The sequence below is a fragment of the Vipera berus genome (assembly GCF_964194415.1).
Source record: "Vipera berus genome assembly, chromosome: 3".
In the NCBI taxonomy this organism is placed as follows: Eukaryota; Metazoa; Chordata; class Lepidosauria; order Squamata; family Viperidae; genus Vipera; species Vipera berus.
Window position 1 is genome coordinate 115,514,314 of NC_138204.1, and position 21,420 is coordinate 115,535,733.

Here is a 21,420-nt window from a genome sequence, read left to right on the forward strand (position 1 = left end):
CTGAGCTTGTCGATCAGAAGGTCGGCAGTTTGGCGGGTCGAATCCCGAGTGAGCGCCTGTTACTCATCCCAGCTTCTGCCAACCTAGCAGTTCGAAAGCACGTAAAAATGCAAGTAGAAAAATAGGGACCACTACGGTGGGAAGGTAACAGTGTTCCGTGTGCCTTTGGCGTCTAGTCATGCCGGCCACATGACCACGGAGACGTCCTCGGACAAGCGCTGGCTCTTTGGCTTTGAAACGGAGATGAGCACCGGCCCCTAGAGTTGGAAATGACTAGCACGCATGTGCGGGGGAACCATTACCTTTACCTTTACAATTAGATTGCTGTGGTGCAATTAGTGCTATACCTACTTGTTCACCTCTAGACAACTCCACAGTACCAGCCCAATTTTGTTCAAGTGTGCTACCTTTTTGTATTTTAGTATTAAAGAAATGTGGTGTAATGGATAACTGATGTGGGAAGGAAAAAGGCTGAATTTTGGCTTAAATCTCTTATCTTGTTAATATTAACTTAAGGATGTATTAAGAAACTAAATTATTATCCCGTTGGTTTGGTTGCTAGCACTTCATTTTATGTTTTACTGAACAGCTGCTGGAGCGTATATTTAAATGCTGATTTTTATTGACAGAGTCTGGCAAAATAGTAATAGGGTGAGAGGTAGCAATATTTTCTTGTGTTTTTTGTAATGTTAACACTTACAAATGCAGCTAAGCAACAGTCATTCTATATGTTACTTCTTGTCCTGTCGTCTGGTGCTTTGGAGAATAGGTTGACTCCTTCTCTGTGACAGTCTCTCAAATATTGAAACACTGCTATCATGTCACCTCTAGTTCTTCTTTTCATTAGACTAGACATACCCAGTTCCTGCACTGAAGGGCTGTTCATCATATGTTTTAGCCTCCAGCTAATCATCATTGTTGCTCTTCTCTGCACCCTTTATAGAATTTCTGGATTAAATTAAATTAAATGTAAACATTTAAAACTATTCTGGGGTGTTCTGACTATTTCAGATCTTTTTTGGAAATTGAGAGACAGGAACCTGTAGTGAACTTTCAGCCAATAAGTACTAATTCTTTTTAGCAATAGCTGTGCCCAGGGAATTGTCAGCCAGTTAGCATTTGCGTGCTTCAGAGAAACTAAAGAGGAAATAATATATGATGAATCCATGTTTTTGCTCGCTATAATGTCTGATCTCAGCCTCCTTAAAAGTATTGATGTTGTCATGTTAAGATTCCTGATATTTGGTTTGTTCGTCCAGTCCAGTCAATATTGCTATAATGGGAGAATTTGGGCTGGGAGGCGGGCCAGTTAGGACACTCCTAGTAGGACAGAGACTACCTCTTAAGAACAAGGAAACAAAATCTATATACTATAATACAATTGATGGAGAAACCCAGAAAAACAGGATTTCCTTGTTTTCATAAGCTTAAAGCTACAGTGTTGTCTGATGGGTGCGTATGCATGTCATTTTGATTTGTACAACCATCTGAAAATTCTCTGACTAAAGGTGATTGAAAAATCATCCTCTTTAAACATTTCATTCCCGCTACATATTGTACTCGGTCAGCTAAGAAGTAAAAACTGTTTATTTATTGGTCCATGGTTTATTGTATAAAGACAGATTAGGTGAATTTGCATAAAACATTAAGCCACACTTTATACTACACCAACCATGATGACAGTTTTTGTATAAAAGCTAAGCTCCTTGAGAAAGGCCCCGTAGAGGAATATTGCAGCATTTCATGGAATATATATTTCTGCCTTTAGACATTGATGTTCCAGATAACATTTTATGATTCAAGTATGAAATCCAAATTTGCTCCTTTTTTAAAATTCAAGAATGAATTGCAATTCACACTGCTTTCTAATGTTAAAAGGAACTAAAAAAAAATAGGCATTTTGTAGGAGCACCTTAAAGCTGCATTTTGCATGTTCGCTTTCTTTTCTTTAAAAAAAATGCCTTTTTCTTTCTTGCACCCCCCCTTCCCCCATTTTCCATATCTTTTCCTTGTTCATAATTTCCCAGGAGGTTTCTCATAAGATTCTCTTTTATGTTTGTGAGCATACAGAAACTAAGGTGTAGATGATAAGTCTGAGGTGATCATTAGAGGAATAGAAAGCATGGTTTGGAGATAAACAGTTGTCACTGATGTGTTTTAGGGTGGAGATCAGTGCTGAACAAGGAAAAGGAAAAATGCAGCCAAGATACCAAGGAGACCAATGGCTGTGAGCAGGGAGAACAGAGTGTGGTTTGAAGAGCTGCTCACAATTCTTGTTTTTGTGGGTTTAATAATCCGCTCCCTCTGGGTGAGGATGGCATCCCTGGCTCCAGTCCACTTGCCTGGCCCCTTCAAACGGAACTGAAAAGGGTTGCAGGGCCCAAAAAACATGGCCCAAGCTAGTATGGGATCCCACAACAGCAGTGAGAATAGATCTGGCTTTGATCCCAAGGCGGCAGCAAGCTCGTCCAGGTAATCAATGAAATCGGTTTGAATTGACTGACTGCGGCTGGTGCCAAACCTTTGTAGGTGGGGGAAATAAAGAGACAGTAGTTGAGAGGAGTTACAATTCTGTGATGGAAATAATTATTCCCTTTCTAATAGCAGACTGTCAATTCTACCCCTCCCACTTACCACATACAGTATCCATTGCATGAAGTGAATTAAAATGTTGGGGAATGTTATTAAAAGTAATGCTGTTAAAATGCCATGTTTTGATCACTTTATTGGATTATTTATATTTTAAAAAGTAAAAACCTTCAATTGTACATTTTGCATTCTCTTTCTTCCCTGCAGCGTTTTATGTCTGAACAGAAATAGTCACCACACAAAATTCTAAATGATAGAATTAGAAACAAGAAAAACAAATAATAATAATAATACTGATGCTGCTATCCAGCCTCCTCACTAATCACCTGATAAGCTGCTGATATTGGGTTTTTCATTATTGATATGAAAACATTCTTAGTTATTTCATGGTGAGCAAATAAGAGAGCTAATTTCAATAAACTTAGAGAGAGCTTGGGAAGGATTCCATGGATGAGAATCCTCAAGGGGAAAACAACTCAAGATGCTTGGGAAATTTTGAAAAGTGAGTTTATAAAAGCCCAGTCTAGCACAATACTAATGAAGAAGAAAAATAATAGCTCTCAAAAAACCCCAGCATGGCTGTATAAAGAACTCTCTGATAAGTTGAAAGACAAAAAGGACAACTATGAAAATGGAAAGAGGGGCACATAACTAAGACAGAATATCAGCAAGTAGCCCAAGCCTGCAAAGATGAAGTGAGGAAAGGTAAGGCTCAAAATGAACTTGCGACAAAAGTCAAAAATAACAAAAAAGCATGTAAAAAAAAAAGAAAAAAGCCAAGGAAACGATTGGTCCATTAGTGGGAGAAAGTGGCAAGAAGGTGACAAGCAACAGGGAGAAAGCAGAACTACTTAATTCATTTTTTGCATCTGTCTTTACATAAAGGGAAAAAACAGTCCAACCTATCAAAAACAGTACAATAGAAAAAGACTAGAAACACAAGTTAAGATAGGCAAGAAGATGGTAAGTGAGCACCTGTCCAGCCTAGAGGAGTTCAAATCACCAGGACCAGATGGATTACACCTCAAGGTTCTCAAGGAACTGGAAGATGTGATCTCAGAACCACTGAACTATATTTTTCAAAGATCCTGGAACACTGGGGAACTACCAGAGGACTGGAAAAGAGCTGATGTAGTTCCCATCTTTAAAAAAGGAAAAAAATAGATTCAGGAAACAACAGACCTATCAGCCTGACCTCAATATCTGGGAAGAGTCTGGAAAAGATAAACAAGCAACTAATCAGTGAGCACCTAGAGGCAAACAAAGTCATAACCAAAAGCCAAAATGGGTTTGTCAAAAAGAGATCATGCCAGACCATTTTTTAACAAGATGACAAAATTAATGGACCAGAGGAATGTTGTGGATATAATTTAATTGGACTTCAGTAAGTAGATAAAGTATCTACCATTTAATAAAGTAGACCACAACTTTCTAGTAGATAAGATAGAAAACTATGGGTTAGAGAGTAGCATCACCAGATGGATTCATAACTGGCTGACAAACCGAATTCAACGTGTAGTCCTCAATGGAACAGCATCTACATGGAGGAAGTATGCAGTGGGGTACCCCAAGACTCTGTTTCAGTACTCTTCAATATCTTCATCAATGATTTGGTTGAGGGGATAAATGGGGAATTCATCAAATTTTCAGATGACAGCAAGCTGGCAGGAATAGCCAACGCTCCAGAAGATAGGCTTAAGATACAGAAGGATCTTGACAGACCTGAACATTGGGTGCTATCTAACAAAATGAAATATAATGGTGAAAAAAGTAAGCTTCTCGATTTAGGCAAGAAAAACTAAATGCACAGGTACAGTATAGATGGAAGCTCGCTCAATAGTAGTAACTGTGAGAGGGATCTTAGAATCCTAGTGGACAATCATTTAAATATGAGCCAGCAGTGTGCTGCAGCTGTCCCAAAAGCCAACACAATACTGGGCTGCATTAACAGAGTGATAGAATCAAGCTCATGTGAGGGGTTATTACCACTTTATAATGCCTTGGTAAGGCCATACTTGGAATAATGCATCCAGTTTTAGTCACCACGATGTAAAAAAGATGTTGAGACTCTAGAACAGGGGTGTCAAACTCGCAACGTCACGTGACATGTCGTGACATACCATGACTTTTTTTCCATTGCTGGCGATGGGGTGGGCATGGTTTTGGCATGTCACATCTGGCCCATAGACCAGCAGTTTGACACCCCTGCTCTAGAAAGAGTACAGAGAAGAGCAACAAAGATGATCAGGGGACTGGAGGCGAAAACATATAAAGAATCGTTGCTGGAATTGGGTAAGTCTAGTTTGATGAACAAAAGGCCGAAGGGTGACATGATAGTATGTTCCAATATCTCAGGGGTTGCCATAAAGAAGAGGGAGTCAAGCTATTCTCCAAAGCACCTGAGGGCAGGACAAGAATCAATGGATGGAAACTAATCAAAGAGAGATGCAACCTAGAAATAAGGAGAAATTTCCTGACAGTTAGAACAATTAATCAGTGGAACAACGTGCCTCTAGAAGTTGTTACTGCTCCAACACTGGACCTTTTAAAGAAGAGATTGAACAACCATTTGTCTGAAATGGTATAGGGTTTCCTGCCTAAGCAGGTGGTTGGACTAGAAGACCTCCAAGTTCCCTTCCAATTCCATTCCATTCCATTCCATTCCATTCCATTCCATTCCATTCCATTCCATTCCATTCCATTCCATTCTATTCTATTCTATTCTATTCTATTCTATTGTTATAAACCCATGCCAAAGCATGTTTTCTGATATTTTTCTCAGTTAACTATTTTAAAAAATATTGCCCACTTAACTGTAGCAGAGATTAATAACGTATTTTCATGTTTAGTCCCATCAAATTTGTGGGAAGCTTTATAAGATGGAGAAGTATCTTCAAAATAAGGAAGATCCAGTCCTAACCATGCTGATGCCCAAATGTCAAAAAGTGTGTTGCGATGTCACAAGACAACTTCTGTTCTTTTCTACTTGCATGATGATATTGCATGCAAATATATAATGGACAATGCTTGCACATGCTTGCACCGTAACCATTACAACACAGGTTTCATTACTTGCTACCTCTTACCCTCTCTACATATGCCAATACCTAGGAGAATCCTCTTACCACTTAATCCTTTTTTCATTTCTTTTAATGGTATCCGCCATCATGGCACGCTCTGAAGGCAGGAGACTTAACCCTAGAGGGGGAAAAAAAGTTTGAATTTGCCTTTCAGAAGACATTACAGCAGGATAGTTATCTCAGTACAGTCCATTCCAGTTTTACACAAGGTATACACATGCACAAAATTGGTTTATAAATCACACTTGCCCTCCAAAAAGATAGAATCCTATTTTTCTTCCCAGTAATGTAAAAATCCTGGATGTGGTTGCTGTTGTTTTTATAATCATTACCATTGTCATCTATTGTTTCTTATAATTTTGGTAATAATATATAAAAATATATTTCATTCTTCTTAGAGACAGCATGTAAAGTGGGTGACAACAGCAAAGAAAAATCTTAATATCACTGCATCTTACCATTTCTTCAATTGTGAGCCAGTTGCCAATGCCTGAATTGCAATCTCGTGACTATGAGGATAGTGCAATGGTCTTAAGTGTGAGTAACGGTAGAAGTCATAAGTCACTTTTACCAAAGCCATTGTAACTTTGAACTGTCATTAAACAAATGGTTGTAATTTCAGGATTACCTGTACCTTGAGTAAGTATAGTGTTCTTCATTTCCTTTTATTATTATTAAGTGTCAAATTTTAGATTTCAAGTTTCTTAAGTCAGCATGTTACCCCTTTATACTCTGTAGGTCATGATTCCCCCTATTGGCGGGGCTTTTTTTTGTCATAGAATGCTCAGAATGGAGTTCCGGCACCTTTTTTGGGTGGAACCTTGTAGGGTAGGCAAGGCGGGTTGTATGACAAATATGAGTTCCAGCACCTTTTTCTTTTACAAAAAAAGCACTGCGCTATTGGCATCACTTTATATAAAATATTCATGTTCTTTATAATCTTACCTTTGAAGACTCTTGTAGCCCAGCGTGCCTGCAATTCTGAAGTGGGCATAATAGGCCCAAGGGGCTGTATGAGACCAATAACAGCCAAGGTTGGCTTCTCCAGATGAGGAGGGAAGACATGCTTATAGAGTGAGACACGATTATCTTCTACCTCAAGCACTGACTTCTCCAGGAAAGGGAATGCAACGCTGTAGCCTGTTGCAAAGATGACAATGTCTACATTCTCCACCATTGTCCCATCTTCAAATATGGCTGAGGTTTCTGTGAATTGCCGGACAAGTGGCTTCACGCTCACATATCCACACAGGATACGGCTTGGCAGGTCATCATTGAACACTGGCTCTTTCATCAAGTACCTAAAATGTGCAAAACAATAGATGGAACAGTACTGCTAAGAAAAATATATTATCACTTTCATAATACTTTGTACAATTCAATTTCATCATATTCAATGAAGAGAAGAGCATTTCCCAGAAGATAAACATTATCTTCCCTCAGGAACTCATTCTAGTTTTTTTAAGCCAATCTACGCTAACATCGCTCTTTATTTTTGTAACATAACTCACTATATACAAAACGGCTTTCCCCACCAAATTTTCATGACATCTCCCATTTTTCTTCTAAACTAATTTTAATGTCAGATATACCTGGCTCAGCTTGGGGTGGGGTGAGGGGCTCACAGGCATCCTCCATAAAAAAGAAGAAGGGGGAGAAGGAAGAAAGAAGAAAAGATGAAAAGGCAATAAAGCTTTGTGTACACGTGATAGCAAATCAGGAGGGGGGGGATGATAGGTGAAAAGGACCAGAGCAGCCAGATCCTGTTTGTACCTGCATCCCATGGCCAGGAACCCTGAGAAGTTTGTGGATTACCCCTCCCCCCACATCTCAGAGTTCCCAAAACATCTTGGCGAGCTCCGGTTGGCTGGAAACGGACTGTTCACTGGGTGTGTGTGTTATGTATTAAGCTTATTGCAACACCTAAAGCTGTGTATAAGAGTCACCACCAGGAGGCATTGAACTGTAACTGTTTTGGTGGGAAGCATTTTGGCGGGAAACAGAGGTTCAAACCGATTGGTTGGTTGAGTACCTGGCCAGGTACTGGCCAGGTATATATAAGAGTGCAGGTAGCCCCTATTCCCCAGTACAGTCCCTTCCATCAGAGCTGCTATGCTGTACTCATCGTCTCGGCGTCCTTCTTGCTCTCCAGAACTCACTACACAAAAGGGGGAATGGGCTGGGGGTAAACCTACACCTTATTTTTGTACCCAGCGAGCATGGACTTCAGAGCTGGCTTGACTTTACTGCAACCATCAAATGGAGTCGAAGGCTTTTCTTTCCTAAGGGATTGGATTGGCCAGGTCTGACATTTAAACTTAATTTTAAATGTTAAAATGTTTAACTAAAAACTAATGAAAAATGAAAAATGAAGCCAGTTTGGTCTAGTGGTTAAGGCATCAGGCGGGAAACCAAGAGATTGTGAGTTATAGTTCTGCCTTAGGCATGAAAGGCGGCTGGGTGACTTTAGGCCAGTCACAACCTCTTACACCTCGTGGGGTTGTTGTTAGGAAGAGGAACTTCAAAACTCTAGAATTTGTTTTGCAACATTTTCTCCCCCTTAATCCTGTAAGTGGAGGTGAGAGGAATTGTTGGAAAGATAAACATTTTTTAAAAGGATATTTCTCGCCTTGTCCCTGCAAAGGTATAAATAACTCACTATTCGTTTTAATACCTACTGTACATCTGTACATACCTGAGCAACTGCACATATTGTTAATGTTCTTTTTTTAAAAAAAGAAACAAACCTTGAAAATGGAAGCTGGACACTTGGAGGCTTGATTTCCCACATAAATCAGTCTTTCTTACACAACTTTAGTATATACAGTACACTTGCAGTTAAGACAATTGAAAGACTATTAAGTCATTGAAAGGACACCACACTTGCTTCTCCTACATGCTCTAAGTCTAAGCCAATAAAGACTTGGCTGTTCCCCCAAGCATTTTGGGTGGGGACAGGGAGAGGTAGGGAGTGTTGAGTGAGCTCTGCTGTTGATTGGTTTTTATTGTTCTTGTCTCTGTTGGAGTTGGAATGTTTTCTGAAACTTCAGACAGTTGGATTATTGATTTTTGCTACTGGTTTTAATTCCTATATGTCTGTACATGCTTTATTCATTAAAGAGTCCTCATATTGCATTGCAAAAACACCCAGCAAAATGATACCCAAGAAATGAAAGAGATTTCAAGGACAGATGCTACTGCTGAATAAATCTCTGGAGGTCAGCAAGGCAACAAAAGTGCATTTCTCCTCAGATACCTGTTTTGAGGCACCAAACCATAGTTTTCATGATTGAACCATTGATTCATCTTCTGTTCTGTCATCCATTTCAAAACAAACCACGGGACAGAATTTCGGATAAAATTAATAAAGCGGGTGTGATAGATGGTGTCCCAGGGATAGCCCTTGTCATATACTCGACTCATCACCCAGGTGCCTCCTCTGGCACTGAGGACCACCTACAGAATCACAAGAGAAGGACTGAAAATTTTTAGTTTGACTCGATCCTTTTCCTGAAACCAATTTTCTTTTCATTAACCTACTACAACATTTGGGCATACAGTAGGTACATGATGATCCCACACGATCATTTCCCACTATAAATATGAACTTTTGTATAGTCTTCTGTTATTTTAATTGTTTAATTTCTGGTGGTGGTGACCTATAAAGCCCTAAATGGCTTGGGTCCGGGATATCTGAGGGAACACCTGCTGCCAGCATCAAGTTCCCTTCGTCCAGTGTGCTCCCACAGGGAGGGTCTTCTGAGGGTGCCGCCGGTAAAAGATTGCCGGCGGATAACACCCAGGGGGAGGGCCTTCTCAGTGGGTGCGCCTGCCCTCTGGAACCAGCTACCCGTGGAGCTTAGGACTGCCCCCCGACCTTCGTTCATTCCGCCGGGACCTGAAGACCTGGCTCTTTGAGCTCTCTGGCCCAGGCTGAGAATTTTAATTTGAATTTTAATTGGGGTTTTTATTTTTTCAGGGTTTGATGTAATTTTTTTAATTGTTTTTAACTTTTGTATTCCTTGTTTTAAATACCCTGTAAACCGCCCTGAGTCCTTCGGGAAAGGGCGGTATATAAATCCAATAAAATAAATAAATAAATAAATAAATAAATAAATAAATAAATAAATAAATAAATAAATAAATAAATAAATAAATAAATTAGAGGTGTTAATATTGTTTTGATTCTCAAAGGAACAGCTTTTTCAACATAAATCTCAAACCCATGCTGTAGGAGGGGGTGCTATAGATTTTAGCTCTTGATTATCTTATAATTCTATGCTTTACTGGTAGAGGTGTAGTATTTCAATATGTCCCACCTAGTGGATATTTCCTATGCAAATAAGTGATGAAAATAAAAATACTATAGAACCACAACACCAAGTCAGGGAATAGGCCAAAGTACATAAAACCTAGCAAATCTGGGGAGGGAAGGATAGAGATTCATTTTTCACCCCATGAGATTTCAATATCCAAAGAATTTCTGAAGTTCTGAGAAAAGGAAATGTTACTACTCTGAAGCTATACTGTTGCTCAAAAACGAAGAGCACTTAATGTGGCCATAAGATCAGTGAGCGCTCAAAGATCTTAAACATCCTTAGCTCTTTGAAAATACATTTCTCATTAAATTAGCTTGAAATAGATTTCTTAGCAATTCAAACACTTACAAAGTTGTAAAGTTTAGCTGGTTCCAGTGAAGGTCATAATATTTCATTGTTGTAACAAATTTCATAGTATGTGAGATTTGTGATGCAAGCAGTACATATTATTCAAACAGCAATGTATACAGGGAAAATTCAGGAACAAGATTAGCACTGTGAATTGGGCTGCAATATCATTTGTTTGAATTTGACAATTCACTTTTGCCTTTTTCTATGATGTTTGTTGTGAGACATTTAAAACTCACTTGTTTGCATTACTTTTTTTCTGTGGTATATCTGTTTTCTACTTCTGGCACACTAAAATTAGAGAGGGAAGGGGAATTATCCTCCCTTCCCTGGTAATTCGTTAAGAATAGGTGGGATTATTTTAATTTGGCTGTCAAATGCAGAGTTTATTTCAGAATTATTACATGAGTCGAAGTGTTTGCACCGTTGAAAAGTGAAACCTCTTTTATCCACTCCAGGTGGTTTTGATGAAGCCAAGAATGAATTTGTTTTGCTTTCCACTAACTAGATTGGGTTTTATGTTTTGGCAAATGGATTCTACAATTCAAGAAATGCAGAAATCTTTCTTTTTGTAAGAAACTGATGGATGCATGATCCAATATCATCTTACTCTTGTTTCAAGGATCCCTTCTAACCATTTGTTCTTGTAAAAAAAAAAACCAGGAATATGGTATGCATTTTCTATATTTAAACCTATATTTTTCTGTATGCTTTCCCTATTCCTGTTCCCTTGGTGTGTGTTTGTGTGTGTGTGTGTGTGTGTGTGTGTGTGTGTGTGCATGTCCTTTTCGAATTGAGTCATCTACTTTCATGCTCTGGGCCTACTGCAAAATCTTAAGACCACATCTGAAATATTATAACCTCCTCCAAACAACCTACTTTCCCTTTACCTTCTTTGCTTTCTTGCAGATCTCCACAGCAATGTCAGCAGCTGAATTTCCCATTCCAATGATCACAACAGTCTTCCCTTCAAATCCTTCTGAATCCTTGTAATTTTGGCTGTGGAATGAATTCCCCTTGAACTTTTCAAAACCTGCCGTGAAGCAAAGCACAACTGTAGTACAAGAATTTTAGGCTGCAAAAATTGGTTTTGATATACCAGATTTTAGAATCTACAGTTTGTGGGATTTGGGGGTTTCATACTCAAGTTTGGTTACATGTGACTACTTTAGTTGTAGAAAGAAGCAAACAATTCACGCAATCGTCTTATCTTTTGAGGGAGGAAAAATGAAGTGAAAATATTTAGAAGTATCTTATTTCTAAACCATTTTTTTAATGTCACTAGAAATTAACGTAATGCACAAGAAAATATTAAGCTAAATATACACATTAGTTCATGCAACTATTTACAAATATAATTATGTGAACTCATAGTCTTCTATCCCAATGACATGTTAAAGACCAAACTTGAAACAAAGTGCTGGTGCCTTGTTCCCCTCTGCAGCAGATGGGTGAGCTTCAGCAGGCAGTTGTGAATAGGGAGACAGGAAGGCGAAAAAGTGTGCCATCCCTTCTGATGAGACCTGCCCAGTGTCAATGCTTGCATTTTGTTTGAACTGTCTCATTTATCGGAACCGTGACATCCAGTATGACTGACTCTAGCATAGCTCTCATCTTCCTCAGAGCATACAAGCTCCACAACCACGTCACTGGGGGTTGTTGTTATTTAATTTTGGGTACGTGTTTATCCCAGGCTTGTTTAAATTCAGTAACTGATGATTGACTCGCTACCTCCGCTGGAATTTGGCTCCAAGCTTCCACTACTCTTTTTGTGAAGCAATACTTTCTAACATCACTTTTGAACTTCCCTCCTGTCAGTTTGAGGTTATGCTCCGGGTTCTTGATTAAAAATCAATTAATATTAAAAAATACTGCCTACTACAACCTTATTCACACCCTTAATATATTTAAAGGTTTCAGTCATGACCTCCCTTTTCCTTCTGTGCTCCAAGCTGTACTTATTCACTTCCTTCAATCTCTCCTTATATGTAAAAAAATATAATCTATAAAAACTATAATCAAATATAAAAAGCTAAGTAAAATACTGTTTCTGATTACATTTTTCAGGTCTGTAACATTTTCTTTTTCATTTCCAAATGCATCTGTGTGCCAAGCAAAGAATCAGGTTCTTTGTTATGTATCATTTACAACAAGGGTCCCCAACCCACGGGCCATGGTACTGGGCCGTGGCATGCCAGCAACCGGTCTGCAAAAACAAGCAAAGCCCCATCCATGGGATGCAGGCAGCACCCAAAACAACACACCCTTCGGTCTGCAGAAAAACCTGTCTCCATGGAATCGATCCCTGGTACCCAAAAGGTTGGGGACCTCTGATTTAGAAGATATAATTAAGCATCATCCCACATTTCAGCATGATCCATGGCTATTTCATTGGTCTCTATAACAGAGCTGAATTTATCTCAGCCCCAATCTCTGGATCTGTGGACTCCAACTAGAATGTGCTTTTCCTAAACATTTGCAAAAACATTCAGAGTTTCAATGTTCTGTTAAGCCAAGGCATACCAGGAAAAGAATTCAGCGGAGTATATGCTTCTATCTGATGTCCTGTGCAGATCATGACAGCATCAAAGGTGAAGGATTCCTGCTTTCCATCTTTCTCTACAATCACATTCCATTGGCCAGTAGTAGAGAAATCTTCGCATTTTTCTACATGGACAACTGGAGACTAACAAAAAAACCGAGAAGGGACACAGTTATTGTATACAGTAATTGTTGGCTGCTAGAATGGCTTATCTCATTTTGTTTGTTTGAATGCTATGAAGTTAAAGAACAAGTCTGGGATTTACATAATGGCCACGTTTGGTGTGAATTTCTTCAGCCAGGAGAAACGACAAGGCTGAAGACAAAACAGCAATAGGGAAGCATCAGAGCCAGTTAACCAAGAGCCCAGGTCCAACAGAGACAATCAGCTAAGCAGACAATCTGGTAAGGGTGTCCCTAGCAGCCAGGGCAATAGATACCCTTCTAGAATCCATAGGCCACCTAAATACTTGAAGGATTTTGTTCATAAATAACAACAACTGGGGGGTAAGGGGTGTTGTGTATGTAAATAGTTGCAAACTAGGGAATTTGCAGACTGCACCGTAGCTAGGTTTGAGCGGGAGATTCAGGTGCAATCATTGGCTGCGAATAGCAAGAAGCGGGAGAATAAACGCCTCTAATTGGTTACAGTTCAAACAGTTCCACTATAAAAGGTTGCAACACTTGACAGTTGCCAGTTGCCAGTTGACAATTGTGTATTCAATAAACTCGTTCATTGCAAAAACCACTCTGAGTCCTCGTCTATCAGAACAAAACAGATTGGAACTGGGTTTACAGATTTTATGTGGAACAAATTAAGGTGAATTCCCCTTGCAGCCAGTTTTATCTCTCACCGAGTGTCACCTGCCAGTGAGGAATAAATTCACCCATCATTCTTCTGGTGGAATGGAGGAAGCAGAGATTTTTGAGTGTTGCAGCAGTGCACATTTTGAGAACAAGGGGCACTGTGAAAAAATTATTGAGACACTAGGGAGCAAACTCACAGGCCCTCTTTAAAAATAACAGGGAGCCTGCCTAAAAAAACAGAGCCTCCCACAGTCTCTTGAGAAGTACCACTTGCTAGAAGATTAGCACAAAATCTCTGCAAGAAAACCTCACCTTGCCTTGCTTGGCCCAGGCTCCTCTGCCAAAAAGAAAGGTAAGTTGGGTGCTGCTTGGCCCTAGAGGTGAATGGTCCTTCAGGTGGCTGGATGGGAAGTTGGCTGAGGCCTACAAGCTATAACTTCCCTCCCTGCTCTAGTAACTTCTTTAGGCTCCCTTGCATCACTGAAACGCCAGATAGCAGGACTTTGGCCTGGGGGAATCCCAAGGGACAGAGAGCATCAAGTCCCTCGAGGGTGGGAGAGGCCTGGAGCAGGTGGGCCTGAGTCTGCGCTAGGCTTCTAAGGATCTCTCCCACCTCGAGGAACCCAGTTCTCCACTTAACAATCTGCACGTTCGTTTAATGATTCATTGGGGAGAGCAGGGATGGGAGGCCATTAGACTTGACATCTCACTTAACGACCATTGCGACTTGCAATTGTATGGCATAAAAATGTATTTTTGCCCTGTTTTTATAAATAACTCAAGTTGGTGAACATACCTAATATTCATTCTCTTCTCCTCCTATTTTCCCAACAACAACAATTGGGAGGTAAGTTGGGCTGAGAGTGAGTGGCTGGCCTGAAGTCACCTGGCTAACTTTTAAGCCTAAAGTGGGACTAGAACTCAAAGTCTCCTGGGTTCTAGTTTGGTGCCTTCACCACTTGATTAATTAGATAGATAAAGTAGATTAAGTGGAATTACTCTAGATTGGGAACTTTGCCAGTCAAGAAGGAGATCTGCAACCAGAGAAGGACAGGGCTGCACTCTTTTTCAGAGTTCAAGTGCTGTGTCTGTGCTTGATGGTAAACAAATACACCATCAAAGGGATGCCTTTTACAGTTCTGATTATTTTATTAACTGCTCCTCTGTATTAAAACAATGGTTATTTTCTCAGTTATATGTTTTACCTGGTTAATAAACTACTGTACTTCATTCTACTTAGAGCTGCCTTGGTTTATTTAAACTGGTAAATTGATATCAATACATAATGTACATGTCATGTAGTCCTCTGAGATATACAATGTGCTTACTGCTACGACAGAGATGCTTTCCATGTTCTTTTATTTAAATCAGTGTTTTTCAAATGCTGGCTGGAAAATTCTGGTAGTTGAAATCCACACATCTTAAAGTTGCCAAGTTTAAAAAACACTAATTTAAACAATACTCGTATGATGCATCCATATGGCCACTTGGGAATTCAATCACACCCACCTTGAATCTGATATATTTGAGCAGATCAAAATGTTTTGCATACAGTCTCAAATATTCCAGGAACTTTGCATTGTGCAGAAAGTTTGGAAAGTTATCCGGCATTGGAAAGTCACTGAAGCAGCTCATCTCTTTGGAGGAATTACTGGTGAGTGATCTGTAGATACTTGCTCTTCTTTCCTCTACAGTTTCCTAAAGAATATAAAAAGAACATTTTTCCCCCAATATTCTCTACAAAGAAAGCCACCATGTGTGACCTTAATACTGGTTCTTTAGTACTGTATTTCTTAACATCAGTTCTCGACAATGAACAAGAGCCAAGCTTCATTCTGCATTCTAGCAAATATTGATCACAGGCCTAACTTTTGACTTGAACTGATTGCTCACATTTATTTATCTGCATTCTTCCTATAAAAAAATGAACTTAGACCCAAATCTATCCAGGTGTATACTGTCAAAATTGCAAGAATCTGAGCTTTGTTTAATTTAACTATCCAAAAAATATTTCAGAAATTAAGGACTTGATGTACAGGAAACAGAGACTACCTATAGTAAAAGAGTATCTCTTTCCTTCAAATGGAAAGCCATTTAACTATAAGAAGTGCCTTGTTTTAGAAACAATATGGAGGATTACTTATAGTACTCTTAGTGATCTGAGAAAAATGTTTGTTTTAAAAAGCAGACTTGGCAACAAGTAACTCATAGAATGCAGTCATATATTCAATTCTGGATGAGAGGCTAGAATATTTCATTAGTAACTGTCAGTAATAATAGGTGGTATTGATTAAACACTAAGACATTAGCTGAGTTGCAGTGTTGAGAAAGATGCATCAAATCTTTGTAATATTGAAAATAAAAAGCGATCTTGTTTTGAGGCAATATTTTCATGCTAGCAGGACTCCAGGCAGATTTGCCTAATGAAGGAGTATTTATTGGGAATTTTTGAGCAAGTATTACTGTGTGATGAGGAAGACCTGAAAGATCAGGTTAGGGACAGATCATCATGGAGCAGATGTATCTGCGTAGTTGGCTAAAGGTAAGTAATGACTTAATGGTGCATAATCGCTCAATTACTGTAATGAAATGGAACTACTACTAGTATGCAGTTCCTGGGGAGGGGGGGGGGCTGGAAAGTTCATTTATATTTTTCGAACTACTACTAGTATGCAGTTCAGGGGGGGCTGGAAAGTTCATTTATATTTTTCATGCAATGCACAAAGTAATAATAATAACAATAATAATAAGTTGGAAGGGACCTTGGAGGTCATCTAGTCCAACCCCCTGCTAAGGCAGGAAACCCTATACCATTTCAGACAAATGGCTGTCCAGTCTCTTCTTAAAAACTTCCAGTGTTGGAGCATTCACCACTTCTGGAGGCAGGTTGTTCCACTTGTTAGTTGTTCTAACTGTCAGGAAGTTTCTCCTTAGTTCTAGGTTGCTTCTCTCCTTGACTAGTTTCCATCCGTTGCTTCTTGTCCTGCTTTCAGGTGCTTTGGAGAATAGCTTGACTCCCTCTTCTTTGTGGCAGCCCCTGAGGTATTGGAACACTGCTATCATGTCACCCCTCACCCTTCTCTTCATTAAACTACACATACCCAATTCCAGCAACCGTTCCCTGTATGTTTTAGCCTCCAGTCCCCCAATCATCTTTGTTGCTCTTCTCTGTACTCTTTCTAGAGTCTCGACATCTTTTTTACATCATGGTGACCAAAACTGGATGCAGTATTCCAGGTGTGGCCTTACCAAGGCATTGTAAAGTGGTATTAGTACTTCACGTGATCTTGATTCTATCCCTGTTAATGCAGCCTAGCACTGTGTTGGCTTTTTTGGCAGCTGCAGCACACTGCTGGCTCATATTTAAGTGATTGTCCACTAGGACTCCGAGATCCCTTTCACAGTTACTACTATCGAGCAAGGTACCACCTATACTATACCTGTGCATTTGTATCTTTAGTTCAACTCTATTAAAGGCTCAGCCCAAAGCCAACTAGAATTAGACATAACATTCGATTGCAGGCTCTCTCTCTATATATATAAAAATGTTATTTTTTTATACACAGTTAACATCATGCTGGTTTGGTTCTTAGGACCAATTATTGATGAATGTTATGCTGACAGGAGAGGGCTTTAGACTTTTTTTGCATGCATCATACGTCCAATCCACATAAACAGGGTGAGGGTTCAAGCATGCAGTTGTGGTCATTTTAACTTTTTTGACCCCTCCTGTTTGCCTGTGCCCTGGGGAAGACTGTCTAAGAGATACAAATTCCTAGATTAACCTCTACATTCAGTTCATAAAAGGTTTTACACAACGTCAACATTTTTCCTAGGGTTGCTGTCAGATTTAGAACAATAATCTGTCTAGGATTCTTTCTCTTTTGAAGAGGAAAATTCCTAAGAGGATTTCATTACTCCAGTTTTTCAAACTTTGTCTGCATATTATACTGTACTTGTTTCTATAAGAAAGCAATTAAAAATTTTCTGTCTACTTACTGTGAATCGCCATAGGCCACCAATGTCACTGCTTTGCTCAAAACAGGTGGGTTCATGGCCTTCCTCCAGGCAAGCTTTGATGGATGTCAGCCCACTTACTCCAGAACCAATAACTGCTATTCTCTTTGACATGGTCCCTACAATACAAAATGATCAGGAGAATTCTTCTAAAGCAGGGGATCCCAAATCAAATCCCTCCTTCAAATCTAAAGGCTTCCAATGAATGTTATTAACTCAAGACGGTAGCTTGGCCAATTTGTTATATTAATATTGGGTAGAAGTTATAAAAATTATCTTAGGAGTTTGCTGTTAACAAATTCTATTAATATTTTTTCTTAACACTTACAAAGCGCTCAATAAGCCAAGATGCCTGCTTTTGCCAGAAACAACATGACTAAAAACAATCACTGAACCTATGCTTTAAGCATGAACCTTTGCTTCATAAAAGCTCAGATCCTTTGCCCAGGTAATTTCAATTTCTTTCTCTTCTGTTCCTCCCATCCTTTAACAAATCTTGCAGATAACTAATATGTCTTAAACCTCATACTCTGGACATATTTACCTAATTACAAAGAGTTTTAGAAAATATAGACACATTTCCTGTCAAGGAACCTGCAGGATATGAAAACTTTATTTTGACTTAAGATAAATGGAAAATCAGAAAAATAAGACTTTAAAAATTCTTTGCCATATATGGAGAATCAGGGAGAAAGAACTAAATACTGGAAAAATGGCTCTGCAGTCTGAGAAGCTTTGAGGTTTTATATAAACAGAAAACTTTGCAAATAGGAGGAAGAAAATCCAACCACTTCAACCCCCCCCCCCGCCGTGCTTCTAGTTCTCTTCTATCAAAAGAGATGTTTTTCCTGATTTATTTATTTCCATCTGTGAATAGGTCATCTCTTCTTATTTTTTCATGCCCCTTTTTCTTCTCATCCTTTCTTCTATTGGCTGAATGGATAAGTGGCCATGATGAAAGGCAGCAATATAAGAATGAAAGACAGAACAAATTAATTCAGGGATGCTCTAACCATGGCCAGTGTCATGGTTCCGACAGATGAAACTCTTCAAAGAACTTCAAGGCATTGTTTACCTTAAAGTATCTTTATTCGAATAGCATAGCATCGGCACGTACATAGTCGAAGCCAACATCTGAATTCCCCTCCCCTGAACACATAGTATCAAAGCACAATTCCCTCCTCTAATTAACAGTCATAAATCACATTCTCCAATTAGTTTGAAATGCAGACTTTCCCTCCAGTTCTCCAACCCCCATTTCTTATCATCTCTTATTTCAAACAGCCTTGAATTATGCACTACTATGCTATTGTTATGTCCAACTAATTCCCATACACATTCTACCTCCTCCCCCCCTGCCCCTCAGTATCAACTAATTCTAACTCTAAGAGTAACACACAAGTTAAAGCAAAAGGCTGCCTCTCCCTATGTTGCCAAAGCAAGAACATTCGATGTTAGCAGCGTTGACAGCCAGTCTGATGCAGGTATTTCTGATATCTATGAGTAGATTTTGTAAAGGCTACTTTGAGGAAAGTGCCACTTATGAACCCAAGTTGCTAATGTAGGAATGCAAGAGGATATTCAAGATCATTGGGTGCAACTCTCAGAGTCTGAGAGTGTTGAACGGAATTTTAAGATCTTCAGTTAGATTCCCACAAGGAGAATTTTAGGTGGCATTCCAAAGTATTTGGGGAAAATCTTAAATAGCCTTGACACCAACCCACCATGTGATTTGTAATGCCATTCCAAAGACTGACATCCAAATCATAATGTGGACTCAGTAAGCATCATGTGAACAGATTGGAAAGAAACTGACAGATTCATCTGGGTATCCACTTTCTCTTCATTCTGCAATAACAGAAAGCTTGAAGTGCTTCTACAAACTTGGCTTCCTTCCTCTTTCTTTTTTTAAAAAAATCTTTCTTCCCATGTTACTGTTGTGCGCTCATTTATTTGACTGTCTTTTTTTATTCTTTTAGCCCTTTTATGCAATGTTTTTCCAATTCTTCTAATTCCTTCCTGCCCCACTTCTCCTGCCCAAGGCACTAATAGCTCAAAGGTTTTCACTCTTCTAGAATTCATAACCCAACTGGGTATATATTACTCTAACACACAATGTAGTTTGTTTACTTTTGTGTTTTATGCTAACAGATACACTGTGGATATTATATTATGCCCATTGTCCTTGTCATTTTCATTGTCATAATAAGACATGGATCCTATGCATAGTGGAAGAACTCTGCAATTTTTGCACATATAGACTCTCACTGCCATTGACACTCAAGAACATGGGGCAAGGATACCTCTTCTATCCACTTACATGTCTGCACACATGGAATGAATTGAATTGTTCTGATACAACTGTTCTCCTAGCTTTCTTTTTGGAACTAGCCTTATAGGACATCCTGATTTACCATTTCCATTATCCATGGCAATTATAATACTTAGTATGGATGAATTCATCAAATATCTGTTGCTATACTTATTCAAGTTTGGAACTGAAGAATAGATATTATCTAAGAAATATTAAATATTTATTGACCAAAATCAGGTAGATGGGGGAGAAAGAGTAAAAGTATACAGAAATATTCAATACTCTGCAAGAAAGGATTCTACAGCTCATATCTTACATACACTACTTTTGATTAAGCTTAAATATTAGGCTTTGCTATTCACGCATTATTGTTATATCAACTTATCAAACTCTGCGATACTTTTTTTCCAGGCTGCCACTAATACATATAAATTAGACTTATCGCCATATAACATAGTCAGCAATTATGCACTAGCTTCAAGAAAAGAAAAAAAATACGAAATGGAGTTAAGTAAACCGTAACACTGGAAAATTGAGTCCCGCTGTGTCTGCTTTTTAGTTATAGAGAACAGCTGCAGAGGGCTCAGATTTTGAATGGAATAAAAAGAGTTATAATCCTTCCTCCAATGCTGTCTTTCAATTCATCTAGCAGTGTGCAAGTTTGTGTAAGTAAGAGACAGGTTTTAGTGGTTTCTTCCACTTGCTTGCTATTTCCATCAAACAGGAATTGTTCGTCTTTCCTTCTAGACTTTTTTTTTAAACTAGGATGAACTGATTTGAAGAGAAAAAGTATAGTAGAGAAGGAACAGTTCTTACCTGGTGTCTGTCTTCTAGAATAAGCTAATTGTCCCTTTAGTATCTGGAGGAAAATTGACACTGACAAGCAAGATCCAGAGAGCTTTAAACAAACAGGCAAAACCTGATGTGTTTTTCTATTCCACTGGCAAAGACCCAGAGGGCTATGAATTTAGCCAGATCCCTTCTACCCTGTCTTTTTTTTTTATTGAGACATTACATGTATCAAATGATAAATAGAGTTTAGTTGTCATATAAAGTTTATGTGTTCTGGGAGGGAGACTTTTAAAAAATGCAAGTTTAACCAAGAATCAAAATTGGCACATTTTCTGGAATGAAGAAGCAATAAGTATCCAACACTTGCTTATTTAATCCTTCTCTCCACAAACCATTGAATAGCCACAAATATTAGATTAGGTCCATGTATAAAGCAGCAGCTAAGATGAAAGTGGGTGAGAAAATTCTGTTTTCTTTCCCTGAGACGATAGTTCAACCTTTTTCAAACCAGAAGGACAGTTATTGTATTACAGAAGAAAACCCCTAAATCAGTTTTATACTGGACATTCAGGTTAAGCAAATTCTAGTTAGAAGCAAAGCCACCATTATTTAC

At 38.9% G+C, this 21,420-nt stretch overlaps 1 protein-coding gene across 1 annotated transcript; it reads right to left on the bottom strand.

Annotated features, from left to right (window-relative positions):
- Window positions 1–2,093: 2,093 nt before the first annotated feature.
- LOC308666162 (dimethylaniline monooxygenase [N-oxide-forming] 2-like) lies at window positions 2,094–21,017 on the bottom strand. The gene is made up of 9 exons (XM_081324745.1): window positions 20,832–21,017; window positions 17,684–17,820; window positions 15,194–15,382; window positions 12,860–13,022; window positions 11,227–11,369; window positions 8,926–9,125; window positions 6,615–6,970; window positions 5,715–5,787; window positions 2,094–2,521 (listed from the first exon to the last, which is right to left on the bottom strand). The coding sequence occupies exons 2-9, from the start codon at window positions 17,813–17,815 to the stop codon at window positions 2,170–2,172; spliced, it is 1,608 nt and encodes a 535-aa protein (XP_081180871.1). The 5' UTR covers window positions 17,816–17,820; window positions 20,832–21,017; the 3' UTR covers window positions 2,094–2,169.
- Between the last annotated feature and the right edge of the window lie 403 nt (window positions 21,018–21,420).